At 45.0% G+C, this 25,714-nt stretch overlaps 2 protein-coding genes across 3 annotated transcripts in view; both read right to left on the minus strand.

The window, feature by feature from the left end:
• Positions 1 to 3,737, minus strand: part of LOC123996529 (phosphatidylinositol 3,4,5-trisphosphate 5-phosphatase 1-like) — a 46,286-nt gene extending 42,549 nt beyond the window's left edge. The window contains exon 1 of the mRNA XM_046299930.1: positions 3,417 to 3,737. Coding sequence (XP_046155886.1) covers positions 3,417 to 3,559 — 143 coding nt within the window. The 5' untranslated portion in view covers positions 3,560 to 3,737. The remainder of the gene's footprint in view (positions 1 to 3,416) is intronic.
• Positions 3,738 to 8,893: 5,156 nt separating this feature from the next.
• On the minus strand, positions 8,894 to 25,163 carry gpr17 (G protein-coupled receptor 17). Of its 2 annotated transcripts, none has more exons than XM_046302870.1 (3): positions 24,436 to 25,163; positions 11,845 to 12,003; positions 8,894 to 10,996 (listed from the first exon to the last, which is right to left on the minus strand). In XM_046302870.1, exons 2-3 carry the CDS (start codon positions 11,999 to 12,001, stop codon positions 10,110 to 10,112), a joined length of 1,044 nt encoding a protein of 347 aa, XP_046158826.1. In that variant the 5' UTR covers positions 12,002 to 12,003; positions 24,436 to 25,163; the 3' UTR covers positions 8,894 to 10,109. The 2 variants fall into 2 exon arrangements, with proteins under 2 accessions (XP_046158826.1, XP_046158825.1); XM_046302869.1 differs by having other exon boundaries at positions 24,432 to 25,163.
• Between the last annotated feature and the right edge of the window lie 551 nt (positions 25,164 to 25,714).

The raw sequence follows: 25,714 nt of genomic DNA on the forward strand, positions 1-25,714 counted from the left end.
ATCATGTTGCTACCATGTTATTATCATGTTATTGCTACCATGTTATTATCATGTTGCTACCATGTTTTTGTCATGTTGTGTTGCTACCATGTTTTTGTCATGTGTTGCTACCATGTTATTATCATGTTGTTGCTACCATGTTATTATCATGTTGTTGCTACCATGTTATTATCATGTTATTGCTACCATGTTATTATCATGTTATTGCTACCATGTTATTATCATGTTATTGCTACCATGTTATTATCATGTTGCTACCATGTTTTTGTCATGTTGTGTTGCTACCATGTTTTTGTCATGTGTTGCTACCATGTTATTATCATGTTGTTGCTACCATGTTATTATCATGTTGTTGCTACCATGTTATTATCATGTTGCTACCATGTTTTTGTCATGTTGTGTTGCTACCATGTTTTTGTCATGTTGTGTTGCTACCATGTTATTATCATGTTGCTACCATGTTATTATCATGTTGCTACCATGTTATTATCATGTTGCTACCATGTTTTTGTCATGTTGTGTTGCTACCATGTTTTTGTCATGTTGTGTTGCTACCATGTTTTTGTCATGTTGTGTTGCTACCATGTTATTATCATGTTGCTACCATGTTATTATCATGTTGCTACCATGTTATTATCATGTTGCTACCGTGTTATTATCATGTTGCTACCATGTTATTATCATGTTGCTACCATGTTATTATCATGTTGCTACCGTGTTATTATCATGTTGCTACCATGTTATTATCATGTTGCTACCATGTTATTATCATGTTGCTACCGTGTTATTATCATGTTGCTACCATGTTATTATCATGTTGCTACCATGTTATTATCATGTTGCTACCGTGTTGTTGTCATGTTGTGTTGCTACCATGTTTTTGTCATGTTGTGTTGCTACCGTGTTATTATCATGTTGTTGCTACCATGTTATTATCATGTTGCTACCGTGTTGTTATCATGTTGCTACCGTGTTATTATCATGTTGTTGCTACCATGTTATTATCATGTTGCTACCGTGTTATTATCATGTTGTTGCTACCATGTTATTATCATGTTGCTACCGTGTTGTTGTCATGTTGTTGCTACCATGTTGTTCAGCCTCTGTCCCGGCAGGAGGCCTCTTGACAGGCCGTCATTGTAAATAAGAATTTGTTCCTAATTTACTTGCCTAGTTATATAAAGGTTTAATAAATGTAAAACAAAAAACATGCAAAGCGCTGTCAGTTCCATACTGCAGGAGAAACTCTATCTGAAGTACTATACACTTCCGTTTACAAGCCTTAGATGTCCTCAACTGGCAGCTTCATTAAATAGTACCCACAAGACACCAGTCTCAATGTTAACAGTGAAGAGGCGACTCTGGGGATGCTGGCCTTCTAGGCAGAGTTCCTCTGTCCAGTCTCAACGTTAACAGTGATGAGGCGACTCCGGGGATGCTGGCCTTCTAGGCAGAGTTCCTCTGTCCAGTCTCAACGTTAACAGTGAAGAGGCGACTCCGGGATGCTGGCCTTCTAGGCAGAGTTCCTCTGTCCAGTCCCAACGTCAACAGTGAAGAGGTGACTCCGGGATCCTGGCCTTCTAGGCAGAGTTGCAAAGAAAAAGCCACATCTCAGACTGGCCAATAAAAATAAAAGATAAAGATGGGCAAAAGAACACAGACACTGGACAGAAGGCCAGCATCCCGGAGTCGCCTCTTCACTGTTGACATTGAGATTGGACAGAGGAACTCTGCCTAGAAGGCCAGCATCCCGGAGTCGCCTCTTCACTGTTGATGTTGAGACTGGTGTTTTGTGGGTACTATTTAATGAAGCTGCCAGTTGAGGACTTGTGAGGCGTCTGTTTCTCAAACTAGACACTCTAATGTACTTGTCCTCTTGCTCAGTTGTGCACCGGGGCCTCCCACTCTTCTTTCTATTCTGGTTAGGGCCGGTTTGCGCTGTTCTGTGAAGGGAGTAGTACACAGAGTTGTACGAGATCTTCCGTTTCCTGGTAATTTCTCGCATGGAATAGCCTTCATTTCTCAGAACAAGAACAAGAATAGACTGACGAGTTTCAGAAGAAACCCTAACCCTTTCTGGCCATTTTGAGCCTGTCATCAAACCCACAAATGCTGATGCTCCAGATACTCAACTAGTCTAATGAAGGTCAGTCTTATTGCTTCTTTAATCAAAACAACAGTTTACAGCTGTGCTAACATAATTGCGAAAGGGTTTTCAAAGGATCAATTATCTTTTTAAAATGATAAACTTGGATTAGCTAACACAATGTACCGTTGTAACACAGGAGTGATGGTTGCTGACAATGGGCCTCTGTACGCCTGTGTAGATATTCCATCAAAAGATTTGCCGTTTCCAGCTACAATAGTCAATTTACAACATTAACAATGTCTACACTGTATTTCTAATCAATTTGATGTTATTCTAATGGAAGACAAAAAAGAAGAGTTTTTCTTTCAAAAAACAAGGACATTTTCTAAGTGATCCCCCAAACTTTTGAATGGTATTGTACATCTGATAGGAGAGATGAGACACAGTGGAAACACACTGGAGATACAGAAAGTTGGATTGGATTACTTCCCTTTGTAGATTGGATAACAAATCCAACCCCCCCCTTCGTTTCTCCATTCCTTCCTTTTTTTGTAAAAATAAAAATAAATAAAAATTGATGTTATTTTAATGGACAAAAAAAGTATTTATATATTTTTTAAATAAAAAAACAAGGACATTTCTAAGTTCCAAACGTTTGAACGGTCGTGTATTTTACACTCCAGATTGAAATCCCAATAACAAAATTATTAGCCTAGTGGTTAGAGTGTTGGACTAGTAACCGAAAGGTTGCAAGTTTGAATCCCCGAGCTGACAAGGTACAACCCTGTCGTTCTGCCCCCTGAACAGGCAGTTAACCCACTGTTCCCAGGCCGTCATTGAAAATAAGAATTTGTTTTTAACTGACTTGCCTGGTTAAATAAAGACAACATGTTTAACTGTCAATTCTTTCCTGAAACAGACTAATCAGTATTCAGTATGGCATAGTTTACTCTCCCTACTCACAGCTACTTTCAACTGCTACTTGCACGCAAAGAGATATACAGGGATGAACTCTCAACAGATGACCGACTGTCCTCCAATTAGATCTTTCCAACATCGTTGTTGACAGGTAAATGTTCAACTGTCAATGATTTCCTTGTCTTTTTTTCTTTGCAACAGAAATTATACTGCAGTTAGTAATCAGTATGGCATAGTTTCCTCTCCCTACTCAAAGCTACTTTCAACTACTTTGCATACAAAGAGATATAAGAGATGAACATCTCGGAACATCTTCCTTCCTCAATTTGATCTTTCCAACATCATTTTAGACTGTTAAACCGTCCATTTATTTTATTTATATATATATCTTATGGTATGTTTTACTTACAGAACACAGAGGGCGTAGGCACCCTGTATGGACTCGCTGTCCCGGAGGAGGAAGCTCCCATCCTTAGCTGCTTTGGAGAGCAGATCCTCAGCCTTAGATCGGGTGATATTACCATGGTGCCATGGCTGGTACGACGTAGACATCCTGGTCTTCTACTGAAAACACTCAGCTACATACAGAGTTCTGCATCGACTCTCACACTAGACAAGGACTTATCAGGGAAGATTCAACTGTAGCTAGTAACCATACTCTTCATGTTTCGTGTATGTTCTCTTCTCCTCCGCTCTCGCTCTCGCTCTCTCTCTCTCTCTCTCTTCCTGTTAGTGGGGAGAAAGCTGTAAAAGGGAAGCTGCTACAAACACGGCTGTGAACTTCCTCATTTGAAAAGTTAGAGAGCGAGAGGGCCAGAGAGAGAGAGGAGGACCAGAAAGAGCGAGAGAGTGAGAGGAGACTCAGAGAGAGAGAGAGAGAGGGAGGATCAGAGAGAGAGAGGAGGATCAGAGAGAGAGAGAAAGAGAGAGAGATGGAGGATCAGAGAGAAAGAGAGAGAGATGGAGGATCAGAGAGAGAGATCAAGAGGAGGACCAGAGAGAGAGATCAAGAGGAGGACCAGGGAGAGAGATCAAGAGGAGGATCAGAGAGAGAGATCAAGAGGAGGACCAGAGAGAGAGAGAGATCAAGAGGAGGACCAGAGAGAAAGATCAAGAGGAGGACCAGAGAGAGAGATCAAGAGGTGGACCAGGGAGAGAGATCAAGAGGAGGACCAGAGAGGGAGATCAAGAGGAGGACCAAAGAGAGAGATAAAGTGGAGGACCAGAGAGAGAGATAAAGTGGAGGACCAGAGAGATAGATCAAGAGGAGGACCAGAGAGAGAGATCAAGAGGAGGACCAGGGAGAGAGATCAAGAGGAGGACCAGAGAGAGATCAAGAGGAGGACCATGGAGAGAGATCAAGAGGAGGACCAGAGAGAGAGATCAAGAGGAGGATCAGAGAGAGAGATCAAGAGGAGGACCAGAGAGAGGAGGTCCAAAGTGAGAGAAATCAGCTCAATGTCACTGATGAATGCATAGACTTTAACCACTTCTGGGAAAACTGGAAAACACTAAACAAACAACAACACAACGAGTTATCTATCCAAAACTGAGATGTATGGATAAACCACTTCTCCGATCTTTTTGGCCCTATAACAAAGAACAAACAGCAAAATCATACACATGATCAAGTACAAATCATAGAATCAACTATTAGACTACCAGAACCCACTGGATTCTCCAATTACCTTGAATGAACTTCAGGACAAAATACAAACCCTCCAACCCAAAAAGGCCTGTGGTGTTGTTGGCATCCAAAATTAAATGATAAAATATACAGACCACAATTCCAATTGGCTATACTTAAACTCTTTAACATCATCCTCAGCTCTGGCATCTTCCCCAATATTTGGAACCAAGGACTGATCACCCCAATCCACAGTGGAGACAAATTTTACCGTGGGATATGCGTCAACAGCAACCTTCGAAAAGTCGTTTGCATTATCATTGTTAACAGCAGACTCGTACATTTCCTCAGTGAAAACAATGTACTGAGCAAATGTCAAATTACCGTATGACAGACCACGTATTCACCCTGCACACACAGCGTAACCTTCCATAACAAAGCCATCACCTACAGAGAGATGAACCTGGAGAAGAGTCCCCTAAGCAAGCTGGTCCTGGGGCTCCGTTCGCAAACACAAACACACCCCACAGAGCCCCATGACAGCAACACAATTAGACCCAATCAAATCATGAGAAAACAAAAAGATAATAATAATTAACAAAAAAACAGAGCGAACTAGAATGCTATTTGTCCCTAAATAGAAAGTACACAGTGGCAGAATATGTGACCACTGTGACTGACCCAAACTTAAGGAATGCTTTGACTATGTACAGACTCAGTGAGCATAACCTTGCTATTGAGAAAGGCCACCGTAGGCAGACATGGCTCTCAAGAGAAAACAGGCTATGTGCTCACTGCCCACAAAATGAGGTGGAAACTGAGCTGCACTTCCTAACCTCCTGCCAAATGTATGACCATATTAGAGACACATATTTCCCTCAGATTACACAGACCCACAAAGAATTCGAAAACAAACCCAATTTTGATAAACTCCCATATCTACTGGGTGAAATACCAGTGTGAGATCACAGCAGCAAGATTTGTGACCTGTTGCCACGAGAAAAGGGCAACCAGTGAAGAACAAAAACCATTGTAAATACAACCCATATTTATTTTCCCTTTTGTAGTTGAACTATTTGCACATCGTTACAACACTGTTGTAATATGACATTTGAAACGTCTTTATTATTTTTGGAACTTGTTTCGTCAATGTAAACATGTTTCCCATGCCAATAAAGCCCTTAAATTGTATGAGAGAAGGGCCAGAGTTATTCTACACATCGGTAGCTTCACCTAACGAAGAGCAAGCCATGCTGCTTTGAATAGATTTTTTCCCCCCTTTCTTTAACTAGGCAAGTCGGTTAAGAACAAATTCTTATATTCATTGACTGCCTAGGAACAGTGCCTTGTTCACTGCCTTGTTTAGGGGAAGAACGACAGATTTTTACCTTGTCAGCTCGGGGAATCGATCTTGCAACCTTCCGGTTACCAGGTCCAACGCTCTAATCACTAGGCTACCTGTCTCTAACCACTAGGCTACCTGTCTCTAACCACTAGGCTACCTGTCTCTAACCACTAGGCTACCTGTCTCTAACCACTAGGCTACCTGTCCCTAACCACTAGGTTACCTGTCTCTAACGGTTAGAGACAGGTAACCTAGTGGTTAGAGACAGGTAGACTAGTGTTTAGAGACAGGTAGACTAGTGGTTAGAGTCTAACCACTAGTCTACCTGTCTCTAAACACTAGTCTACCTGTCTCTAGCCACTAGTCTACCTGTCTCTAACCACTAGTATACCTGTCTCTAACCACTAGGTTACTTGTCTCTAACCACTAGGCTACCTGTCTCTAACCACTAGGCTACCTCCTCTAACCACTAGGTTACCTGTCTCTAACCACTAGGCTACCTCCTCTAACCACTAGGTTACCTGTCTCTAACCACTAGGCTACCTGTCTCTAACCACTAGGCTACCTGTCTCTAACCACTAGGCTACCTGTCTCTAACCACTAGGCTACCTGTCTCTAACCACTAGGCTAACTGTCTCTAACCACTAGGTTACCTGTCTCTAACCACTAGTTTACCTGTCTCTAAACACTAGTCTACCTGTCTCTAACCACTAGGCTACCTGTCTCTAACCACTAGGCTAACTGTCTCTAACCACTAGTATACCTGTCTCTAACCACTAGTCTACCTGTCTCTAACCACTAGACTACCTGTCTCTAACCACTAGGCTACCTCCTCTAACCACTAGCCTACCTGTCTCTAACCACTAGGCTACCTCCTCTAACCACTAGGTTACCTGTCTCTAACCACTAGACTACCTGCCTCTAACCACTAGACTACCTGCTCTAACCACTAGACTACCTGCTCTAACCACTAGGCTACCTGTCTCTAACCACTAGGCTACCTGCCTCTAACCACTAGGCTACCTGCCTCTAACCACAGGTAGTCTAGTGGTTAGAGACAGGTAGACTAGTGGTTAGAGACAGGTAGACTAGTGGTTAGAGACAGGTATACTAGTGGTTAGAGACAGTTAGCCTAGTGGTTAGAGACAGGTAGCCTAGTGGTTAGAGACAGGTAGACTAGTGTTTAGAGACAGGTAAACTAGTGGTTAGAGACAGGTAACCTAGTGGTTAGAGACAGTTAGCCTAGTGGTTAGAGACAGGTAGCCTAGTGGTTAGAGACAGGTAGCCTAGTGGTTAGAGACAGGTAGCCTAGTGGTTAGAGACAGGTAGCCTAGTGGTTAGAGACAGGTAACCTAGTGGTTAGAGGAGGTAGCCTAGTGGTTAGAGACAGGTAACCTAGTGGTTAGAGGAGGTAGCCTAGTGGTTAGAGACAGGTAGCCTAGTGGTTAGAGACAAGTAACCTAGTGGTTAGAGACAGGTATACTAGTGGTTAGAGACAGGTAGACTACCTGCTCTAACCACTAGCCTACCTGTCTCTAACCACTAGGCTACCTGCCTCTAACCACTAGACTACCTGCTCTAACCACTAGACTACCTGCTCTAACCACTAGCCTACCTGTCTCTAACCACTAGACTACCTGCTCTAACCACTAGACTACCTGCTCTAACCACTAGCCTACCTGTCTCTAACCACTACTCTACGCCGCCACACTGGTTACCAGGATTCACGAAATCCAATGAAAACAGTCCAGGTGGCTGTGAAGTCTGAGGACCAATCTACTAGTTACTAAGTCTACACTTTGTTTGCTGAGAAGGACTACAGTTTCTTACACTTAATTAAGCTATTCATTAACACACACACACACACACAATGTTTTTTTTTTTTAGAATGTGGTTGTTGCATCAGCAGTTGTTCTCCTTGTTTTGTCAGTCACTGGCAGCTGTTCAGTCAGCCCATGTTAGCTAAAAAAAACAGTTAGTTCAGTGTTATTAGTAAGTTAACCTAGATAGTGTAGTTAGTCTAGCCAGCTGTGTACACCACTTTACAAAGTGGAATTTAATAAGCACTGAGACAGTCTATAACCTCAGTCTATAACCACTAAGACAGTCTATAACCTCAGTCTACTCTGTACAGAGTGGTAATAACCACTAAGACAGTCTATAACCTCAGTCTACTCTGTACAGAGTGGTAATAACCACTAAGACAGTCTATAACCTCAGTCTACTCTGTACAGAGTGGTAATAACCACTAAGACAGTCTATAACCTCAGTCTACTCTGTACAGAGTGGTAATAACCACTAAGACAGTCTATAACCTCAGTCTACTCTGTACGGTGTATAAGCACATAGAATGAAAAAAGACACCATTTATATATATATATATATATGTAACAATTTATTAATTTACAGTTCTAAAGTGAAGATACAGTCAAATGTATAAATAACAGAAAGGCCATGAGATATTTTAGGTGAGAGCAGTTGGCTCATTGCTCAGCCTGGGCTCTATGATATCATATGACGCTCTATAGATCCGGTTCTGCACTCAGACTGTGCTCATTGCTCAGCCTGGGCTCTATGATATCATATTACGCTCTATAGATCCGGTTCTGCAATATATCAAATGTTATGTCAGGATGCATAGCAATTACAATGCATTGAGGAAACAGTGGTTTGTAAACAAACAGGCTTGCAAACTCATGTCCAACATACATGTGAAGACATTGATGGCTAACCTCAGTGTCAAACATAACGTTTTGCTAGAAAGTCGGTGAGAGATTTATCCAATATATAATTTTGAAATGAATGGCTACATTTTTTTGTTTTGTGTTTTTGGTAATATGACGACAAGGAAACGTTAATGGAGATTACATGAGGAAAATACATTTTGATTGTATCATGAATTAACTTGGCGGGAAACATTGAAGATACACTTTAATAATTAGTGAGAATAAGATTGTATTAACGTAATAATAACCTTGCCCAAAAGCATGTTAAGCATTACTAAGCACAATTGTAAAGAGTTAACAGATCAAGACCTACTAAGATGAAAAGGCATGCATTCCCCCCCCCCCTTTAAAAAAAACAGTTTTACGCAAAATACTGTACAACTAGAATTACAGCTGGGATGGCATCCATTGATTTAGTCTTTACCAGCACTTTGGCAGGGTTGAAAACAGTTACAACTGAAGGGACATGATAATGAAACAAACTCTAATTGATTTCAAAGACAAAGTTAAAGTCAAAGATACAGTCTCATATGGACAGGAGAGGCAGTAGAGGACAAAGATACAGTCTCATATGGACAGGAGAGGCAGTAGAGAACAAAGATACAGTCTCATATGGACAGGAGAGGCAGTAGAGGACAAAGATACAGTCTCATATGGACAGGAGAGGCAGTAGAGGACAAAGATACAGTCTCATATGGACAGGAGAGGCAGTAGAGGACAAAGATACAGTCTCATATGGACAGGAGAGGCAGTAGAGGACAAAGATACAGTCTCATATGGACAGGAGAGGCAGTAGAGGACAAAGATACAGTCTCATATGGACAGGAGAGGCAGTAGAGAACAAAGATACAGTCTCATATGGACAGGAGAGGCAGTAGAGGACAAAGATACAGTCTCATATGGACAGGAGAGGCAGTAGAGGACAAAGATACAGTCTCATATGGACAGGAGAGGCAGTAGAGGACAAAGATACAGTCTCATATGGACAGGAGAGGCAGTAGAGAACAAAGATACAGTCTCATATGGACAGGAGAGGCAGTAGAGGACAAAGATACAGTCTCATATGGACAGGAGAGGCAGTAGAGGACAAAGATACAGTCTCATATGGACAGGAGAGGCAGTAGAGGACAAAGATACAGTCTCATATGGACAGGAGAGGCAGTAGAGAACAAAGATACAGTCTCATATGGACAGGAGAGGCAGTAGAGGACAAAGATACAGTCTCATATGGACAGGAGAGGCAGTAGAGGACAAAGATACAGTCTCATATGGACAGGAGAGGCAGTATAAAATAAGTATTGAGAGGCTTGAGTGAAAACAGGTAGAAAAATGTATTTAAAAAATGACTTAAAAATATGTCTGTCAGATAAAGTTGATATTTCAGATGGTTCCACCTCCAGCTTCTCAGAACTCAGACTTGGCGCTGACAGAGCTCTCGTGTGTTCCCTTCAGCTCTCCTGCACTGGTGGCCCCTGATCCCCCGGCCCTGTCTCTAAAGAACAGCCTCCTCACCGTTCCCCGGAACTTCTCGGCCCCAAACAGGTACACCAGAGGATCCAGGCCCCCGTTCAGACAGGTGAGGGAGGAGGTGACGCGGTTGGCCAGGGACAGACCCCGCCTGGTCTGGCAGGAGACATCTGGGTGGGCGTACCCCAGGATGAACGTGGCTCTGGAGGCGTGGTACGGCAGGAAGCACACCACATAGATCAGCATGACCAGGCCGATGGTCCTCAGGGCTCGCAGCTTCAGCTGGGGCTCCAGTCGGGATCCTCTCCTCAGGCTGTGGATGATGAGCAGGTAGCAGGTCAGTGTGGAGAGGAAAGGAGGGGTGAAGGCTACGGCTAAAGAGACGAGGGCCTTGCGGGAGGCTTTCTCCCTGTACAGCTGCAGACACACCGTCATCCCGTCCACCTCCGCAGTCTGACGGGTGACCAGCAGGGGCGCCATGGAGACGGTGACCAGCACCCACAGAGAAAAACTGATGGTGTGGGCGTAGCGGGCACGGCGGATCTTCAGTGACCTCACGGCGTGCACCACGGCCAGGTAGCGATCCCCAGCCACGCACGCCAAGAAGTAGAGACTCGCATACATGTTGACATAAAACAGGAAGCCGGCGACTCGACATGGAACCTCGCCGAACGGCCAGTGGCCCCCCGTGAGGTGGTATGTGGCGCGGAGAGGCAGGATTATGACGTAGGAGAGGTCGGCCACAGCCAGGTGCAGCAGGAAGACGTTAGCGGGAGAGGATGTGCCACGCTGCCGGGAGAAGATCCAGAGGGCCAAGGCGTTACCTGTTGTGGTGAAAGAACGAGACTTGTACTGATCTCGTTTATTAGAACTCAAACATCCTTATCTCAACTAGGGTGGATGAAGAGGGTATCTCAACTAGGGTGGATGAAGAGGGTATCTCAGCTAGGGTGGATGAAGAGGGTGTCTCAGCTAGGGTGGATGAAGAGGGTGTCTCAACTAGGGTGGATGAAGAGGGTATCTCAACTAGGGTGGGTGAAGAGGGTATCTCAACTAGGGTGGATGAAGAGGGTATCTCAACTAGGGTGGATGAAGAGGGTATCTCAACTAGGGTGGATGAAGAGGGTATCTCAGCTAGGTTGGATGAAGAGTGTATCTCAACTAGGGTGGGTGAAGAGGGTATCTCAACTAGGGTGGATGAAGAGGGTATCTCAACTAGGGTGGATGAAGAGGGTATCTCAACTAGGGTGGATGAAGAGGGTATCTCAGCTAGGGTGGATGAAGAGGGTATCTCAGCTAGGGTGGATGAAGAGGGTATCTCAACTAGGGTGGATGAAGAAGGTATCTCAACTAGGGTGGATGAATAGGGTATCTCAGCTAGGGTGGATGAAGAGGATATCTCAACTGGGGTGGATGAAGAGGGTATCTCAACTAGGGTGGATGAAGAGGGTATCTCAGCTAGGGTGGATGAAGAGGATATCTCAAGAATAACTGTCAAGGTAGGCTATATAGCGAACATAACAACACACCACACTAGGCAACACAGCACAACATAATGGAACAAAACATAACGCAACACACCACAACGCTACGCAACACAACACAACACACCACAACGCTACGCAACACAACACAACAGTATGTGACGTAACATTACATAACATAACATTACCATTGAGCGCCAGGAGAAACACCAGAATGTAGTAACCTCCAAACACCATGTTCTCCACAGTGTTATCTACAGGAGCACAGCTACTCTCTGAAGACGCGTTGGACAGGATGGACGTCAGGGCGTCTATGTCCATGGTGGGAGTGGTCTGTATCTTCATCTCTGGGAAGAGGGAAGAGAGAAGAGGGAGAGGGAGAGAGAAGAGAGAGAGAGAGAGAGAGAGAGAGAGAGAGAGAGAGAGAGAGAGAGAGAGAGAGAGAGAGAGAGAGAGAGAGAGAGAGAGAGAGAGAGAGAGAGAGAGAGAGAGAGAGAGAGAGAGAGAGAGAGAGAGAGAGAGAGAGAGAGAGAGAGAGAGAGAGAGAGAGAGAGAGAGAGAGAGAGGAAAAGGCGATCAAATAACTGAGAAGAACTTGATTTTGGCTGCTTGTAAATGCTCTTCTTTTGACTTGAAGAAAATGAGCAGCTGCTTTTTGGGAGGACTCTATCCTTATTTTACTTTTAAAGTTGTTCTTTGCTTTGCAATAGTAGACATCTGTAGGCTACAGGATCTCCATTTTGATTTTTATCTTGGTAATTTATTTTCTTGCTCTTTTCCAAGATTTTCCAGCTGTTCTCTCTGTAATATAAAATAATAACAAAAGCTGAAAAAGCTGGCAAATCTTGGAAAAGAGCAGGTGCACCTGATGCTTCACTGGGACTTTCAGCCTCACTTCTATCACTTCTATGGCCATGTGCACCTCAGCAAAAGTGGAGTCACTTTGAAAAATAACTTAAAGACACTGCCCTGGACCGGACCCTGTCCAATACCCACACCAAGCCGAAAAGACTAACAAGCACTAGTCCCGAGGCCCCTCCTCAACATCCAAGGAGCCCCAAGCTACAGAGAACCAACATCCCCACTGGCCCCAGTCCCCTTGTAGCTCTTGGTCCTCAAATCCCCTCCAGTCATCCCTGGCAGATCATCTAGCCAACCACAACAGGCAGTACAGAAGAACAGCGCAGCAACAGCGACTGCAGCAGGGTCCTCAGCACAGAACAACCAGAGCCAGATAAGAAACCTGTTGGCATAGTGATGAGCTTTGAAGGAGTGCAATAGAGATTGCGTCATCTGTGGATCTGTTGGGGCGGTATGCAAAGTGGAGTGGGTCTATGGTTTCTGGGATGGTGGTGTTGATGTGAGCCATGGCCAGCCTTTCAAAGAACTTCATGGCTACAGACGCGACTGCTATGGATTAGTAGTCATTTAGGTAGGTTACCTTGGTGTTCTTGGGGACAGGGACTCTGGTGGTCTGCTTGAAACATGTACGTTTTACAGACTCTGTCAGGGAGAGGTTGAAAATGTCAGTGAAGACACTTGCCAGTTGGTCAGCGCATGCTCTGATTACACTTCCTGGTAATCCGTCGGGCCCTGCGTCTTACTCACATCGGCTACAGAGTGCATGCTCATGCATGCTTCATTGTTGCGCGTGTAGAAGTCGTTTAGCTCGTTTGGTAGGCCCGTGTCACTGGGTCGCTCGCGGCCTGCCTTCCCTTTGTAGTCCGTAATAGTTTGCAAGCCCTGCCACATCCGATTAGCATCAGAGCCGGTGTAGTAGGAGTCAATCTTAGTCGTGTATTGATGCTTTGCCTGTTTGATGGTTTGTCAGTGGGCATAGCGGGATTTCTAATAAGCGTCCGGGTTAGAGTCCCACTCCTTGAAAGCGGAAGCTCTACCCTTTAGCTCAGTGCAGATGTTGCCTGTAATCGATTGCTTCTGGTTGAGGTATGTACGTACGGTCACTGTGGGGACGACGCCATTGATACACTTATTGATGAAGCCGTGACTGATGTGGAACATGCACTACAGATGACATCATGGGTAAAGTACAACTGATCTGCTCTAAGATAGGCCTAATGAACTAGAAACATACATGAATTACAGATGACATCATGGGTGAAGTATCAATGCACGCCGAATACAACAGGTGTAGACCTTGCAGTGACCTTACAGCTTACTTACGAGCCCCTAAACGACAGTGCAGTTTAAGAAAATGTGGATAAGAATAAGCGATCAAAGTAACAAGTAATTAAAGAGTACAGGAGGGGGCTGAGCACGCACCCCTGAGGGGCCCCTGTGTTGACGATCAGTGTGGTGGATGTGTTGTTACCTACCCTTACCACCTGGGGGCAGCCCATCGGGAAGAAGCGTAACTTCTTCTGGCCTGTTCTGAAAGACGATGTTGTAGCTTACTGTAAATCCTGTGGCGTTTTCCAGCGGATGAGTAAACCCCAAAACAAACTTGACCGGTTGCACCTTTGCAGTCAATTCGTGCTTTCGACTGACCTTTCAGCAGGGTTGTGTTGGTCCTTTGCCCAACGTCAAGAGTGATAAACAGTTTCTCTTAAACATAATGTGTGCTGCCACTAGTTTCCCTGAGGCCATTCCACTGAGGAAAATCACGACTTCCAGTATTGTTAAGGCCCTGGTTTTCAACGTTTGGACTTCCGCAGGTAGTGCAGTCGGACCAAGGTTAGAAGTTAATGTCAAGTGCTACAACAGTTGGGTGTAACCCATTACCCCTCTAGTGCCTACCACCCAGAGTCTCAAGGTCTAGTGCCTACCACCCAGAGTCTCAAGGTCTAGTGCCTACCACCCAGAGTCTCAAGGTCTAGTACCTAATATATGCCATTTAGCAGATGCTTTTATCCAAAGCGACTTACAGTCATGTGTGCATACATTCTACGTATGGGTGGTCCCGGGGATCAAACCCACTACCCTGGCGTTACAAGCGCCATGCTCTACCAACTGAGCTACAGAAGGACCACCAGAGTCTCAAGGTCTAGTACCTACCACCCAGAGTCTCAAGGTCTAGTACCTACCACCCAGAGTCTCAAGGTCTAGTACCTACCACCCAGAGTCTCAAGGTGCTCTTGACAGACTTCATCAGACTTTGAAGTCTATATTGAGAGTTTAGTGCTTTGAGTTTGAGGAAGACTGGGATGAAGGAGTTTTGTGTTGTTTGCAGCGCGGTAGGTTGTTCAGGAATCTCTCTGTTTTAACCCGAATGAACTGTTTGGACATCATGTTAGAGGTCCTTTGAGTTTGCTGATAGAGCATTTGCTACAGGGCGACACCTTAAAAGCAGGAAAAACAGATTGAACCACACCTGTGATTTTGAAAGTGAGAATCTGGAGAGGGCGCAAATTAAAATTTGGTAAGATCGGAAGGCCCGAAACCGCACTTTCAATATGGGTGACCAAATCCTGGTTTTGTTGCCATTCTGGGGTCACCGTTGCAAGCTTGTTTTTCAGGCCCTTACCCCATAGTGAAAATGATTGTTCATCTGGATTACATTATCGCCACACCGGAACGCAGGAAGAAAAAACTGACGGGTGTCATGACAACATGTTGAAACCGTACTTTACCCGCTACGATCGGGGCGGCGAAGTCGGCGGAAACTGGCAGTGACGTTCTGCCTGTGGCCACTACTGTCACCGTTGACTATAGTCTTCCTCAAGAGCACGACGAAGGTCCAATACACCCTGTGCCGGTTGGATGGTTGACGCAAGCTTTGATGACTTTTTGGCACACTTCTCTCCGGAGGAAAAAGGCAACGTTGTTGCAATGCTTTTGAATATCAGGGTTTATTCTCAGATGTGCCAACTCAGACAATTGTACTAGAGCATGACGTTGATGTTGTGGACTCGGTCCCAATCAAACAAATTCCACTGAGGAAAATCACGAAAGGAAAGTTGCTATGGATGTTGCAGGAGTTTCCCCCTGAAATCAGACATGAACATGGTAAGGACAACTTCGTTGCTGATTGTCTTCAAAGGGCAGTCTATACATTTTGTGTTTTTCATTTTGCCAGTGTGTTGCTTTGGCTCACAATTTATTTTGACTGTACGTTTTGCGATTTTGGTTGGGCTTTAAAGAAGTGTAAAAGTTTTTTATAAACTTGTGAATTTTAGGTAACTATAGAAAGGAAAAGAGAAAAAAAATATATAAAAAGATTGTAAACTATATTATATTTATTTATTTACTAAAACACATATATGATAATGGCACTGGAGGGGAGGCCTGCCGTTTTATAGGCTCTTAACCAACCGGGCTGTTTTGTTTGTTTTTTCGCATTGTTTGTAACTTATTTTGTACATAATGTCCCATTACCCCCTGGTCTGACCCAGTTGTCTAATTTTGTCCCATTACCCACTGGTCTGGCCCAGTTGTCTAATTTTGTCCCATTACCCCCTGGTCTGACCCAGTTGTCTGATATGTCACATTACCCCCTGGGCTCCCCCTGTGTCATCCAGAACCGCAGTAGTGTTCAACCTTCCCAAGTTCTCTCACGTCACCCCGCTCCTCCGCTCTCTCCACTGGCTTCCAGTTGAAGCTCGCATCCGCTACAAGACCATGGTGCTTGCCTAAGGAGCTGTGAGGGGAACGGCACCTCAGTACCTCCAGGCTCTGATCAGGCCCTACACCCAAATAAGCGCACTGCGTTCATCCACCTCTGGCCTGCTCGCCTCCCTACCACTGAGGAAGTACAGTTCCCGCTCAGCCCAGTCAAAACTGTTCGCTGCTCTGGCTCCCCAATGGTGGAACAAACTCCCTCACGACGCCCAGCGGAGTCAATCACCACCTTCCGGAGACACCTGAAACCCCACCTCTTTAAGGAATACCTAGGATATAAAGTAATCCACTCCCCCTTAAAATATTTAGATGCACTATTGTAAAGTGGTTGTTCCACTCTGTCATAAGGTGAACCCTAAATGACTTAAATGTAAATGTCTGACCCAGTTGTCTGATTTGTCCCATTACCCCCTGGTCTGACCCAGGTGTCTGATTTGACCCATTACCCCCTGGTCTGACCCAGTTGTCTGATTTAGCTCATTACCCCCTGGTCTGACCCAGTTATCTGATTTAGCACATTACCCCCTGGTCTGGCCCAGTTGTCTAATTTTGTCCCATTACTCCCTGGCCTGACTCAGTTGTCTGATTTGTCCCATTACCCCCTGGTCTGACCCAGGTGTCTGATTTGACCCATTACCCCCTGGTCTGACCCAGTTGTCTGATTTGTCGCATTACCCCCTGGTCTGACCCAGTTGTCTAATTTGTCCCATTACCCCCTGCTCTGACCCAGTTGTCTGATTTGTTGCATTACCCCCTGGTCTGACCCAGTTGTCTGATTTGTCCCATTACCCCCTGGTCTGACCCAGTTGTCTGATATGTCACATTACCCCCTGGTCTGACCCAGGTGTCTGATTTGACCCATTACCCCCTGGTCTGACCCAGGTGTCTGATTTGACCCATTACCCCCTGGTCTGACCCAGTTGTCTGATTTAGCACATTACCCCCTGGTCTGACCCAGTTATCTGATTTAGCACATTACCCCCTGGTCTGGCCCAGTTGTCTAATTTTGTCCCATTACCCCCTGGTCTGGCCCAGTTGTCTAATTTGTCCCATTACCCCCTGGTCTGGCCCAGTTGTCTAATTTTGTCCCATTACCCCCTGGTCTGACCCAGTTGTCTAATTTTGTCCCATTACCCCCTGGTCTGGCCCAGTTGTCTAATTTTGTCCCATTACCCCCTGGTCTGGCCCAGTTGTCTAATTTTGTCCCATTACCCCCTGGTCTGACCCAGTTGTCTAATTTTGTCCCATTACCCCCTGGTCTGACCCAGTTGTCTAATTTTGTCCCATTACCCCCTGGTCTGGCCCAGTTGTCTAATTTTGTCCCATTACTCCCTGGCCTGACCCAGTTGTCTGATTTGTCCCATTACCCCCTGGTCTGGCCCAGTTGTCTAATTTTGTCCCATTACCCCCTGGCCTGACCCAGTTGTCTAATTTTGTCCCATTACCCCCTGGTCTGGCCCCTGTCCCATTACTCCCTGGCCTGACCCAGTTGTCTGATTTGTCCCATTTCCCTTGGTCTGGCCCAGTTGTGTCTGATTTGTCCCATTATAAGTAATGACCAAGTGGCTCCTCCGCCGGTGAAATGGCCTCACCGTTTGAGGTGGTTTAGAAGTGATGTTTCTGTCGTTGCTTGCAGCCGCCAGTCTAATAGCACTTCTTCTGTAAATATTCCAGTCACAACAGATGCAACTGTAAATGTCTATTGGCTGAAGAAGAGATGAAGACGTTGTTTTTTTAAACATTGAACACCCATTGAATCTAAAATGCACAATCTACTTTATTTCCCTTTTTAATTTTAAGTCCTTCAATGTGGTTTAAATCTCCTACTAAAAGAGAACATTCACCGTTCTCTGTTATGACCTCCGACATCACTTTTAATTATCCAATCACCACTCCCCTGCCTGCCGCACAGGACAGCTGTAAGCAGTTAGCCATTAGGCCAAACATCAATATTATCAGAGCCTCCGTGAAAAGCACAAAAGAGGTGTGTACCGGAGATAGTTCTTACTATCCCGCAGATGTTGGAGTAGAGGGGAGTGTGTCAGTGGGATACACACACATAAACCACTCACCAAATACAGAATAACAAATCATTGATGAAAGTCATATGACGTAGTTGTGGGACTCCCCACTAAAACTAGGCTTGTCCTGGACTGCCTGGGAACTGTGGAGACATTCCTTAGTGAGAGGAGGCTCAAAACCCTCCTTTGTTCATTTTCAAAACTTCAACCTCAGCAGCTGTCTCTCCTATACATGCTGACCAGAGAGCCAGAGTGACTCCCAAATGGCTCCCTATTATACAGATGTACCATCTTAATTTGATCACTATTTTGTTGATGATCATTTTCCTGTACTGCAGGAAATGTAACCTTATATTATATTCAAGGTTTAAAACGTGCTTCTAAAGTTTGTAATTTCCACTTAAAAACTGTAGACTTGATTTGACCTAACGTAAAATGTACCAATGTACCATCTACAAAAAAAAAACTCACATTTCCTGTTGCTGCAGGATTATTTTCCCTCAATAGCAATCTGGCTCAAATTAAGATCCTACATCTGTACTATATGCCATTTAGCTGACACTTTTATCCAAAGCGACTTACAGTTTATGTATGTGTGGTCCTGGGTATCAAAGCCAACTACCCGTTACAAGCACCGTGCTCTACCAACTGAGAAACGCACTATTCCCTATCTACAGAAAGTACACTACTTTTCACCAGAGTCTTACGGTTCTTCGTCAACAGTATTGCACTATATAGGGAATACATGACCATTTGGGACACAGACTCAGAGAGCCAGAGGTCACATAAGGACTTAGTTAGATGCAGTACCACTGGCAGGATAGATCTCTTCCCTGTCTGATCCAGTGTTCAGGACAGATCTCTTCCCTGTCTGATCCAGTGTTCAGGACAGATCTCTTCCCTGTCTGATCCAGTGTTCAGGACAGATCTCTTCCCTGTCTGATCCAGTGTTCAGGACAGATCTCTTCCCTGTCTGATCCAGTGTTCAGGACAGATCTCTTCCCTGTCTGATCCAGTGTCCAGTGTTCAGGACAGATCTCTTCCCTGTCTGATCCAGTGTTCAGGAGAGATCTCTTCCCTGTCAGTGTTGATCTCTTCCCTGTCTGATCCAGTGTTCAGTGTCTGATCCAGTGTTCAGGACAGATCTCTTCCCTGTCTGATCCAGTGTTCAGAACAGATCTCTTCCCTGTCTGATCCAGTGTTCAGGACAGATCTCTTCCCTGTCTGATCCTCGTGGTGTGAAACAGTGTTCAGGGGACTACAAGGGGACGGCATTTCCCAAGCAACCTTCTGCCTCTACATTGTGTAGGGGCGTCCCAAATTGCATTATTTTTATACATGGTGCCCTAATTTTGACCAGAGCCCTATGGAACCCTATTCCCTATATATAGTGCACTACTTTAGACCAGAGCGCTATGGAACACTATTCCCTATATAGTGCACTACTTTAGACCAGAGCCCTATGGAACCCTATTCCCTATATATAGTGCACTACTTTAGACCAGAGCCCTTGGAACCCTATTCCCTATATAGTGCACTATTTTAGACCAGAGTCCTATGGAACCCTATTCCCTATACATAGTGCACTACTTTAGACCAGAGTCCTATGGAACCCTATTCCCTATATATAGTGCACTACTTTAGACGAGAGTCCTATGGAACCCTATTCCCTATACATAGTGCACTACTTTAGACCAGAGTCCTATGGAACCCTATTCCCTATATATAGTGCACTACTTTAGACCAGAGTCCTATGGAACCCTATTCCCTATATATAGTGCACTACTTTAGACCAGAGTCCTATGGAACCCTATTCCCTATATAGTGCACTACTTTAGACCAGAGCCCTATGGAACCCTATTCCCTATATATAGTGCACTACTTTAGACCAGAGTCCTATGGAACCCTATTCCCTATAGTGCACTACTTTGACCAGAGCCCTATGGAACCCTATTCCCTATATAGCACTACTTTAGACCAGAGTCCTATGGAACCCTATTCCCTATATATAGTGCACTACTTTAGACCAGAGTCCTATGGAACCCTATTCCCTATATAGTGCACTACTTTAGACCAGAGCCCTATGGAACCCTATTCCCTATATATAGTGCACTACTTTAGACCAGAGCCCTATGGAACCCTATTCCCTATATATAGTGCACTACTTTAGACCAGAGCCCTATGGAACCCTATTCCCTATAAATAGTGCACTACTTTAGACCAGAGCCCTATGGAACCCTATTCCCTATATAGTGCACTACTTTAGACCAGAGCCCTATGGAACCCTATTCCCTATATATAGTGCACTACTTTAGACCAGAGCCCTATGGAACCCTATTCCCTATATATAGTGCACTACTTTAGACCAGAGCCCTATGGAACCCTATTCCCTATATATAGTGCACTACTTTAGACCAGAGCCCTATGGAACCCTATTCCCTATATATAGTGCACTACTTTAGACCAGAGCCCTATGGAACCCTATTCCCTATATATAGTGCACTACTTTAGACCAGAGCCCTATGGAACCCTATTCCCTATATAGTGCACTACTTTAGACCAGAGCCCTATGGAACCCTATTCCCTATATATAGTGCACTACTTTAGACCAGAGCCCTATGGCACCCTATTCCCTATATAGTGCACTACTTTAGACCAGAGCCCTATGGAACCCTATTCCCTATATATAGTGCAATACTTTAGACCAGAGCCCTATGGAACCCTATTCCCTATATAGTGCACTACTTTAGACCAGAGCCCTATGGGGGGTGGGGGGAATCACGCTCCACTGATTTATTACTGTGTGTGACAACCCCCTACAGGGAGATAAACCCCCAGAACAAGCCTCTAGCACAATGGTCTGATGGTGTAAATGTGTGGGAGTCTTCGCACCAGTCCAGCAGTCAAGAGAGGAAAGAGGGGATTCTTTGGATCAGACTAGGGCTGTGTCCCAAATGGGCACCCTAATCTCTATTCAAGTGCACTGCTTTTGACCAGGGAAGATAGTCAAAAGTAGTGCACAATATATACGGAATAGGGGTGCCATTTGGGACACATGAAAAGCCTTCATTTGTGAGGGGGAATGGGACCGCTGTCGGTTCTGCAGCGGACAGCACAGCCTACTCTCTAGACATATTTCACATTCCACAGGAACCTGTCACTGGGGTTAACAGGAAGCTGTCACTGGGGTTAACAGGAAGCTGTCACTGGGGTTAACAGGAACCTGTCACTGGGGTTAACAGGAACCTGTCAGTGGGGTTAACAGGAACCTGTCACTGGGGTTAACATGACCTTGTCACTGAGGTTAACAGGAACCTGTCACTGAGGTTAACAGGAACCTGCCACTGGGGTTAACATGACCTTGTCACTGAGGTTAACATGACCTTGTCACTGAGGTTAACAGGAACCTGTCACTGGGCTTAACATGACCTTGTCACTGAGGTTAACATGACCTTGTCACTGAGGTTAACAGGAACCTGTCACTGGGGTTAACATGACCTTGTCACTGGGGTTAACATGACCTTGTCACTGAGGTTAACAGGAACCTGTCACTGGGGTTAACATGACCTTGTCACTGGGGTTAACATGACCTTGTCACTGAGGTTAACAGGAACCTGTCACTGGGGTTAACATGACCTTGTCACTGGGGTTAACATGACCTTGTCACTGAGGTTAACATGACCTTGTCACTGGGGTTAACAGGAACCTGTCACTGGGGTTAACAGGAACCTGTCACTGGGGTTAACAGGAACCTATCACTGGGGTTAACAGGAACCTGTCACTGGGGTTAACATGACCTTGTCACTGGGGTTAACAGGAACCTGTCACTGGGGTTAACATGACCTTGTCACTGGGGTTAACATGACCTTGTCACTGAGGTTAACAGGAACCTGTCCCTAGGGTTAACATGACCTTGTCACTGAGGTTAACAGGAGCAAATGTGACCCCTGTTTGAGTTGATCCCCACAGAAAATCCTGAAAGCACAAATTGAAGGCTACAAAATACAGTGGCAATTTTCCCTAAATTTCTACTGAGTTAAAGAAACAGGAAGTTACCTGATGAGATTCACTGACCCACCGTCTGAAAACAGGAAGTTACCTGATGAGATTCACTGACCCACCGTCTGAAAACAGGAAGTTACCTGATGAGATTCACTGACCCACCGTCTGAAAACAGGAAGTTACCTGATGAGATTCACTGACCCACCGTCTGAAAACAGGAAGTTACCTGATGAGATTCACTGACCCACCGTCTGAAAACAGGAAGTTACCTGATGAGATTCACTGACCCACCGTCTGAAAACAGGAAGTTACCTGATGAGATTCACTGACCCACCGTCTGAAAACAGGAAGTTACCTGATGAGATTCACTGACCCACCGTCTGAAAACAGGAAGTTACCTGATGAGATTCACTGACCCACCGTCTGAAAACAGGAAGTTACCTGATGAGATTCACTGACCCACCGTCTGAAAACAGGAAGTTACCTGATGAGATTCACTGACCCACCGTCTGAAAACAGGAAGTTACCTGATGAGATTCACTGACTCACCATCTGAAAACAGGAAGTTACCTGTTGAGATTCACTGACTCACCATCTGAAAACAGGAAGTTACCTGTTGAGATTCACTGACCCACCATCTGAAAACAGGAAGTTACCTGTTGAGATTCACTGACCCACCGTCTGAAAACAGGAAGTTACCTGATGAGATTCACTGACCCAGTTTGTATTAATAGGGATTGTGTTGATTAGGGGTGTGTCTAGTTAGGCTTGGCTGCCTGAGGCGATTCCCAATTGGAGTCAGGTGATTCTCGTTGTCTCGGATTGGGAACCGTATTTAGGTAGCCTGAGTGCACGTTGTATTTTGTGGGTCATTGTACCTGTCTCTGTGTTAGTCACCAGATAGGCTGTAATTAGTTCACGTTCCGTTTGTTGTTTTCTTATACAGTTATTTCATGTACCGCATTTATCTTCATTAAAGTCATGAGTAACCTACATGCTGCATTTCGGTCTGACTCTCTTCATACAACAGAAGAACGTCGTTACAGCTAGGTATGATATCTATTGAGTTTACAATGGGCCTGTTATCTCCAGTGACCTTGAGAACTTGAACAAGTCTTATCCTCCCAAACTAAAACTCTACAAATAAGACCATGGTAAAAAAAAATCCTTAGCGTAGTCACAGATCAGAATACCGCAAACATCTCAAATGCTTCAGTTAATAATCTGAGTCTAATGAGTCAATATAATTAAATCCCCCATTAAAATCTGTCCGTTTAAGAGAAATATGTTTGTTTTTTGTGTGTGTGTGTGTGTGTGTGTGTGTGTGTGTGTGTGTGTGTGTGTGTGTGTGTGTGTGTGTGTGTGTGTGTGTGTGTGTGTGTGTGTGTGTGTGTGTGTGTGTGTGTGTGTGTGTGTGTGTGTGTGTGTGTGTGTGTGTGTGTGTGTGTGCGCTGCGTGCGCTGTCTCAATCCAACTCATCCGCCTTCCGCGGTGGAAGATGGCAGAGCTACAGCGGTGTTTGTCAGACCAGGAGGCATCCCAAAAAATCGGTCTGAACTAATATGACAACTTTACGGAAAGATGAGACTCTCACGAACACGATGGTGTTCTCGATTTTGCTCTACGACCCCCGCAAGGGTCACGGGACTCGTCTGGAAGTAACCAGTACCGTTTTAAAACTATTTAAACCATTTCTGGAATGAATATGAAGGTATTGTAGTGTTGTGCCAGAAGGGGTTAAATATGTGTAAAGATATACATATTCCCTTTCTTATATCTCCTAGATACAGGACAGACACCCTTTTTATTGCTATTTTTTTAAAACTAATTTTTAATACGTTTCTTTGGGCTAAAAGTAGTAAATGCCAAATTCAATATTTTATCAAATATTTGTTCCTATATTTGTTTGATACCTAAATGGGTTCTAAAATTCGAAATCAAATACCTAAATGATACATAGTATAACAATCTTAAAACAATTACAGATATCAATTCCATATATCAATTCCATATATCAATTCCATATATCTGGGAAAGAGCGAGAGAGAGAGGACACTCAGAAGACTATGAAGACTATGACATTGTCATGCGACATTTTCTGCAAAAAAACACTTTACCTCAAATACAGAAAAGACAGGTAAATTCTTCAATAAAACCAGAGAGATCAGACTTACCCACCTGTGTTCTTCTCAGACAGCGTGTACTGCTTGAGGGAAGTGCAGTGAGGAGGAAGTGGTGTGGCTGCCCAGTGCAGTGAGGAGGAAGTGGTGTGGCTGCCCAGTGCAGTGAGGAGGAAGTGGTGTGGCTGCCCAGTGCAGTGAGGAGGAAGTGGTGTGGCTGCCCAGTGCAGTGAGGAGGAAGTGTTGTGGCTGCCCAGTGCAGTGAGGAGGAAGTGGTGTGGCTGCCCTGTGCAGTGAGGAGGAAGTGATGTGGCTGCCCAGTGCAGTGAGGAGGAAGTGGTGTGGCTGCCCAGTGCAGTGATGGGGTCGTGGAGTAGCAGACGTTGGTCTGGCTGTCAACAGCTGGTGTAGGACGAAGCAGCAGTAGAGTTGTTATTGAACAGAAGAGCACCGCAAAGAGCAGTACGGGTAGGATTCACAGGAGAGCACGGCAACGAGCAGTACGGGTAGGATTCACAGAAAAGCACGGCAACGAGCAGTGCGGGTAGGGTTCACAGGAGAGCACGGCAACGAGCAGTACGGGTAGGGTTCACAGGAGAGGTAGCACAGCACAGTGTAACGGGTCCTCTTCTGGATGTGGAACAAAGTGAAGACTAGGAGGGACTGTGGAGGACCTGGGTTGGTTGGGAGGCTCCTCTGCTGTCCTCTGTGCTGCTCTCTCTCACTGACAGGACGTTAGGAATGTTGCCTTATCACCCCCTTTTCTATCTCTCTCTCCAGGATGCTCTCTCTCTCTCTCTCTCTCTCTCTCTCTCTCTCTCTCTGAGACTGTGGCTCTTTTTGTGTCTCAACATAATGTGATAACAAAAATTCTGAGTCCCAAAGGGGAGGCTTTGATATGAACCCTGACCCCACCCTTTCTTCCCCATCCCCTCTGCTCTGAGGGCCACTTGTACGCCCAACAATAGGCCGAGTCAGGGGGAGTATCGGCAGGCTCTGTTCAGCACAGAGAAAAGAATGGCGTGCCTTGGTTGCAATGAGTGGCCGGGTGGGGAACCATGGTAACCGCTAAACCAAGCCTAGTACTGGTGTACACCACTGGTCCCAAATGACACAAAAGCAAGGCAGTATATAGAAAATAGGGTGCTATTTGGGCGGCGGCCAATGTCTTCAGGATGAAGTCCACATTCCCCTCCTTCCTCCCTCCCTTCCCTCCCATCCTCCTTCCCTCCCCCCCTCCCCATCCTATCAATAGATAGAAGATGGACTGTTAATTGAGCAGATTATGACTAAAGTCTTAGAGATGATCCTTTGTAGGGATCTTCTGTCTGGAGTTC

The sequence above is a fragment of the Oncorhynchus gorbuscha genome, linkage group LG15, assembly GCF_021184085.1.
Source record: "Oncorhynchus gorbuscha isolate QuinsamMale2020 ecotype Even-year linkage group LG15, OgorEven_v1.0, whole genome shotgun sequence".
In the NCBI taxonomy this organism is placed as follows: Eukaryota; Metazoa; Chordata; class Actinopteri; order Salmoniformes; family Salmonidae; genus Oncorhynchus; species Oncorhynchus gorbuscha.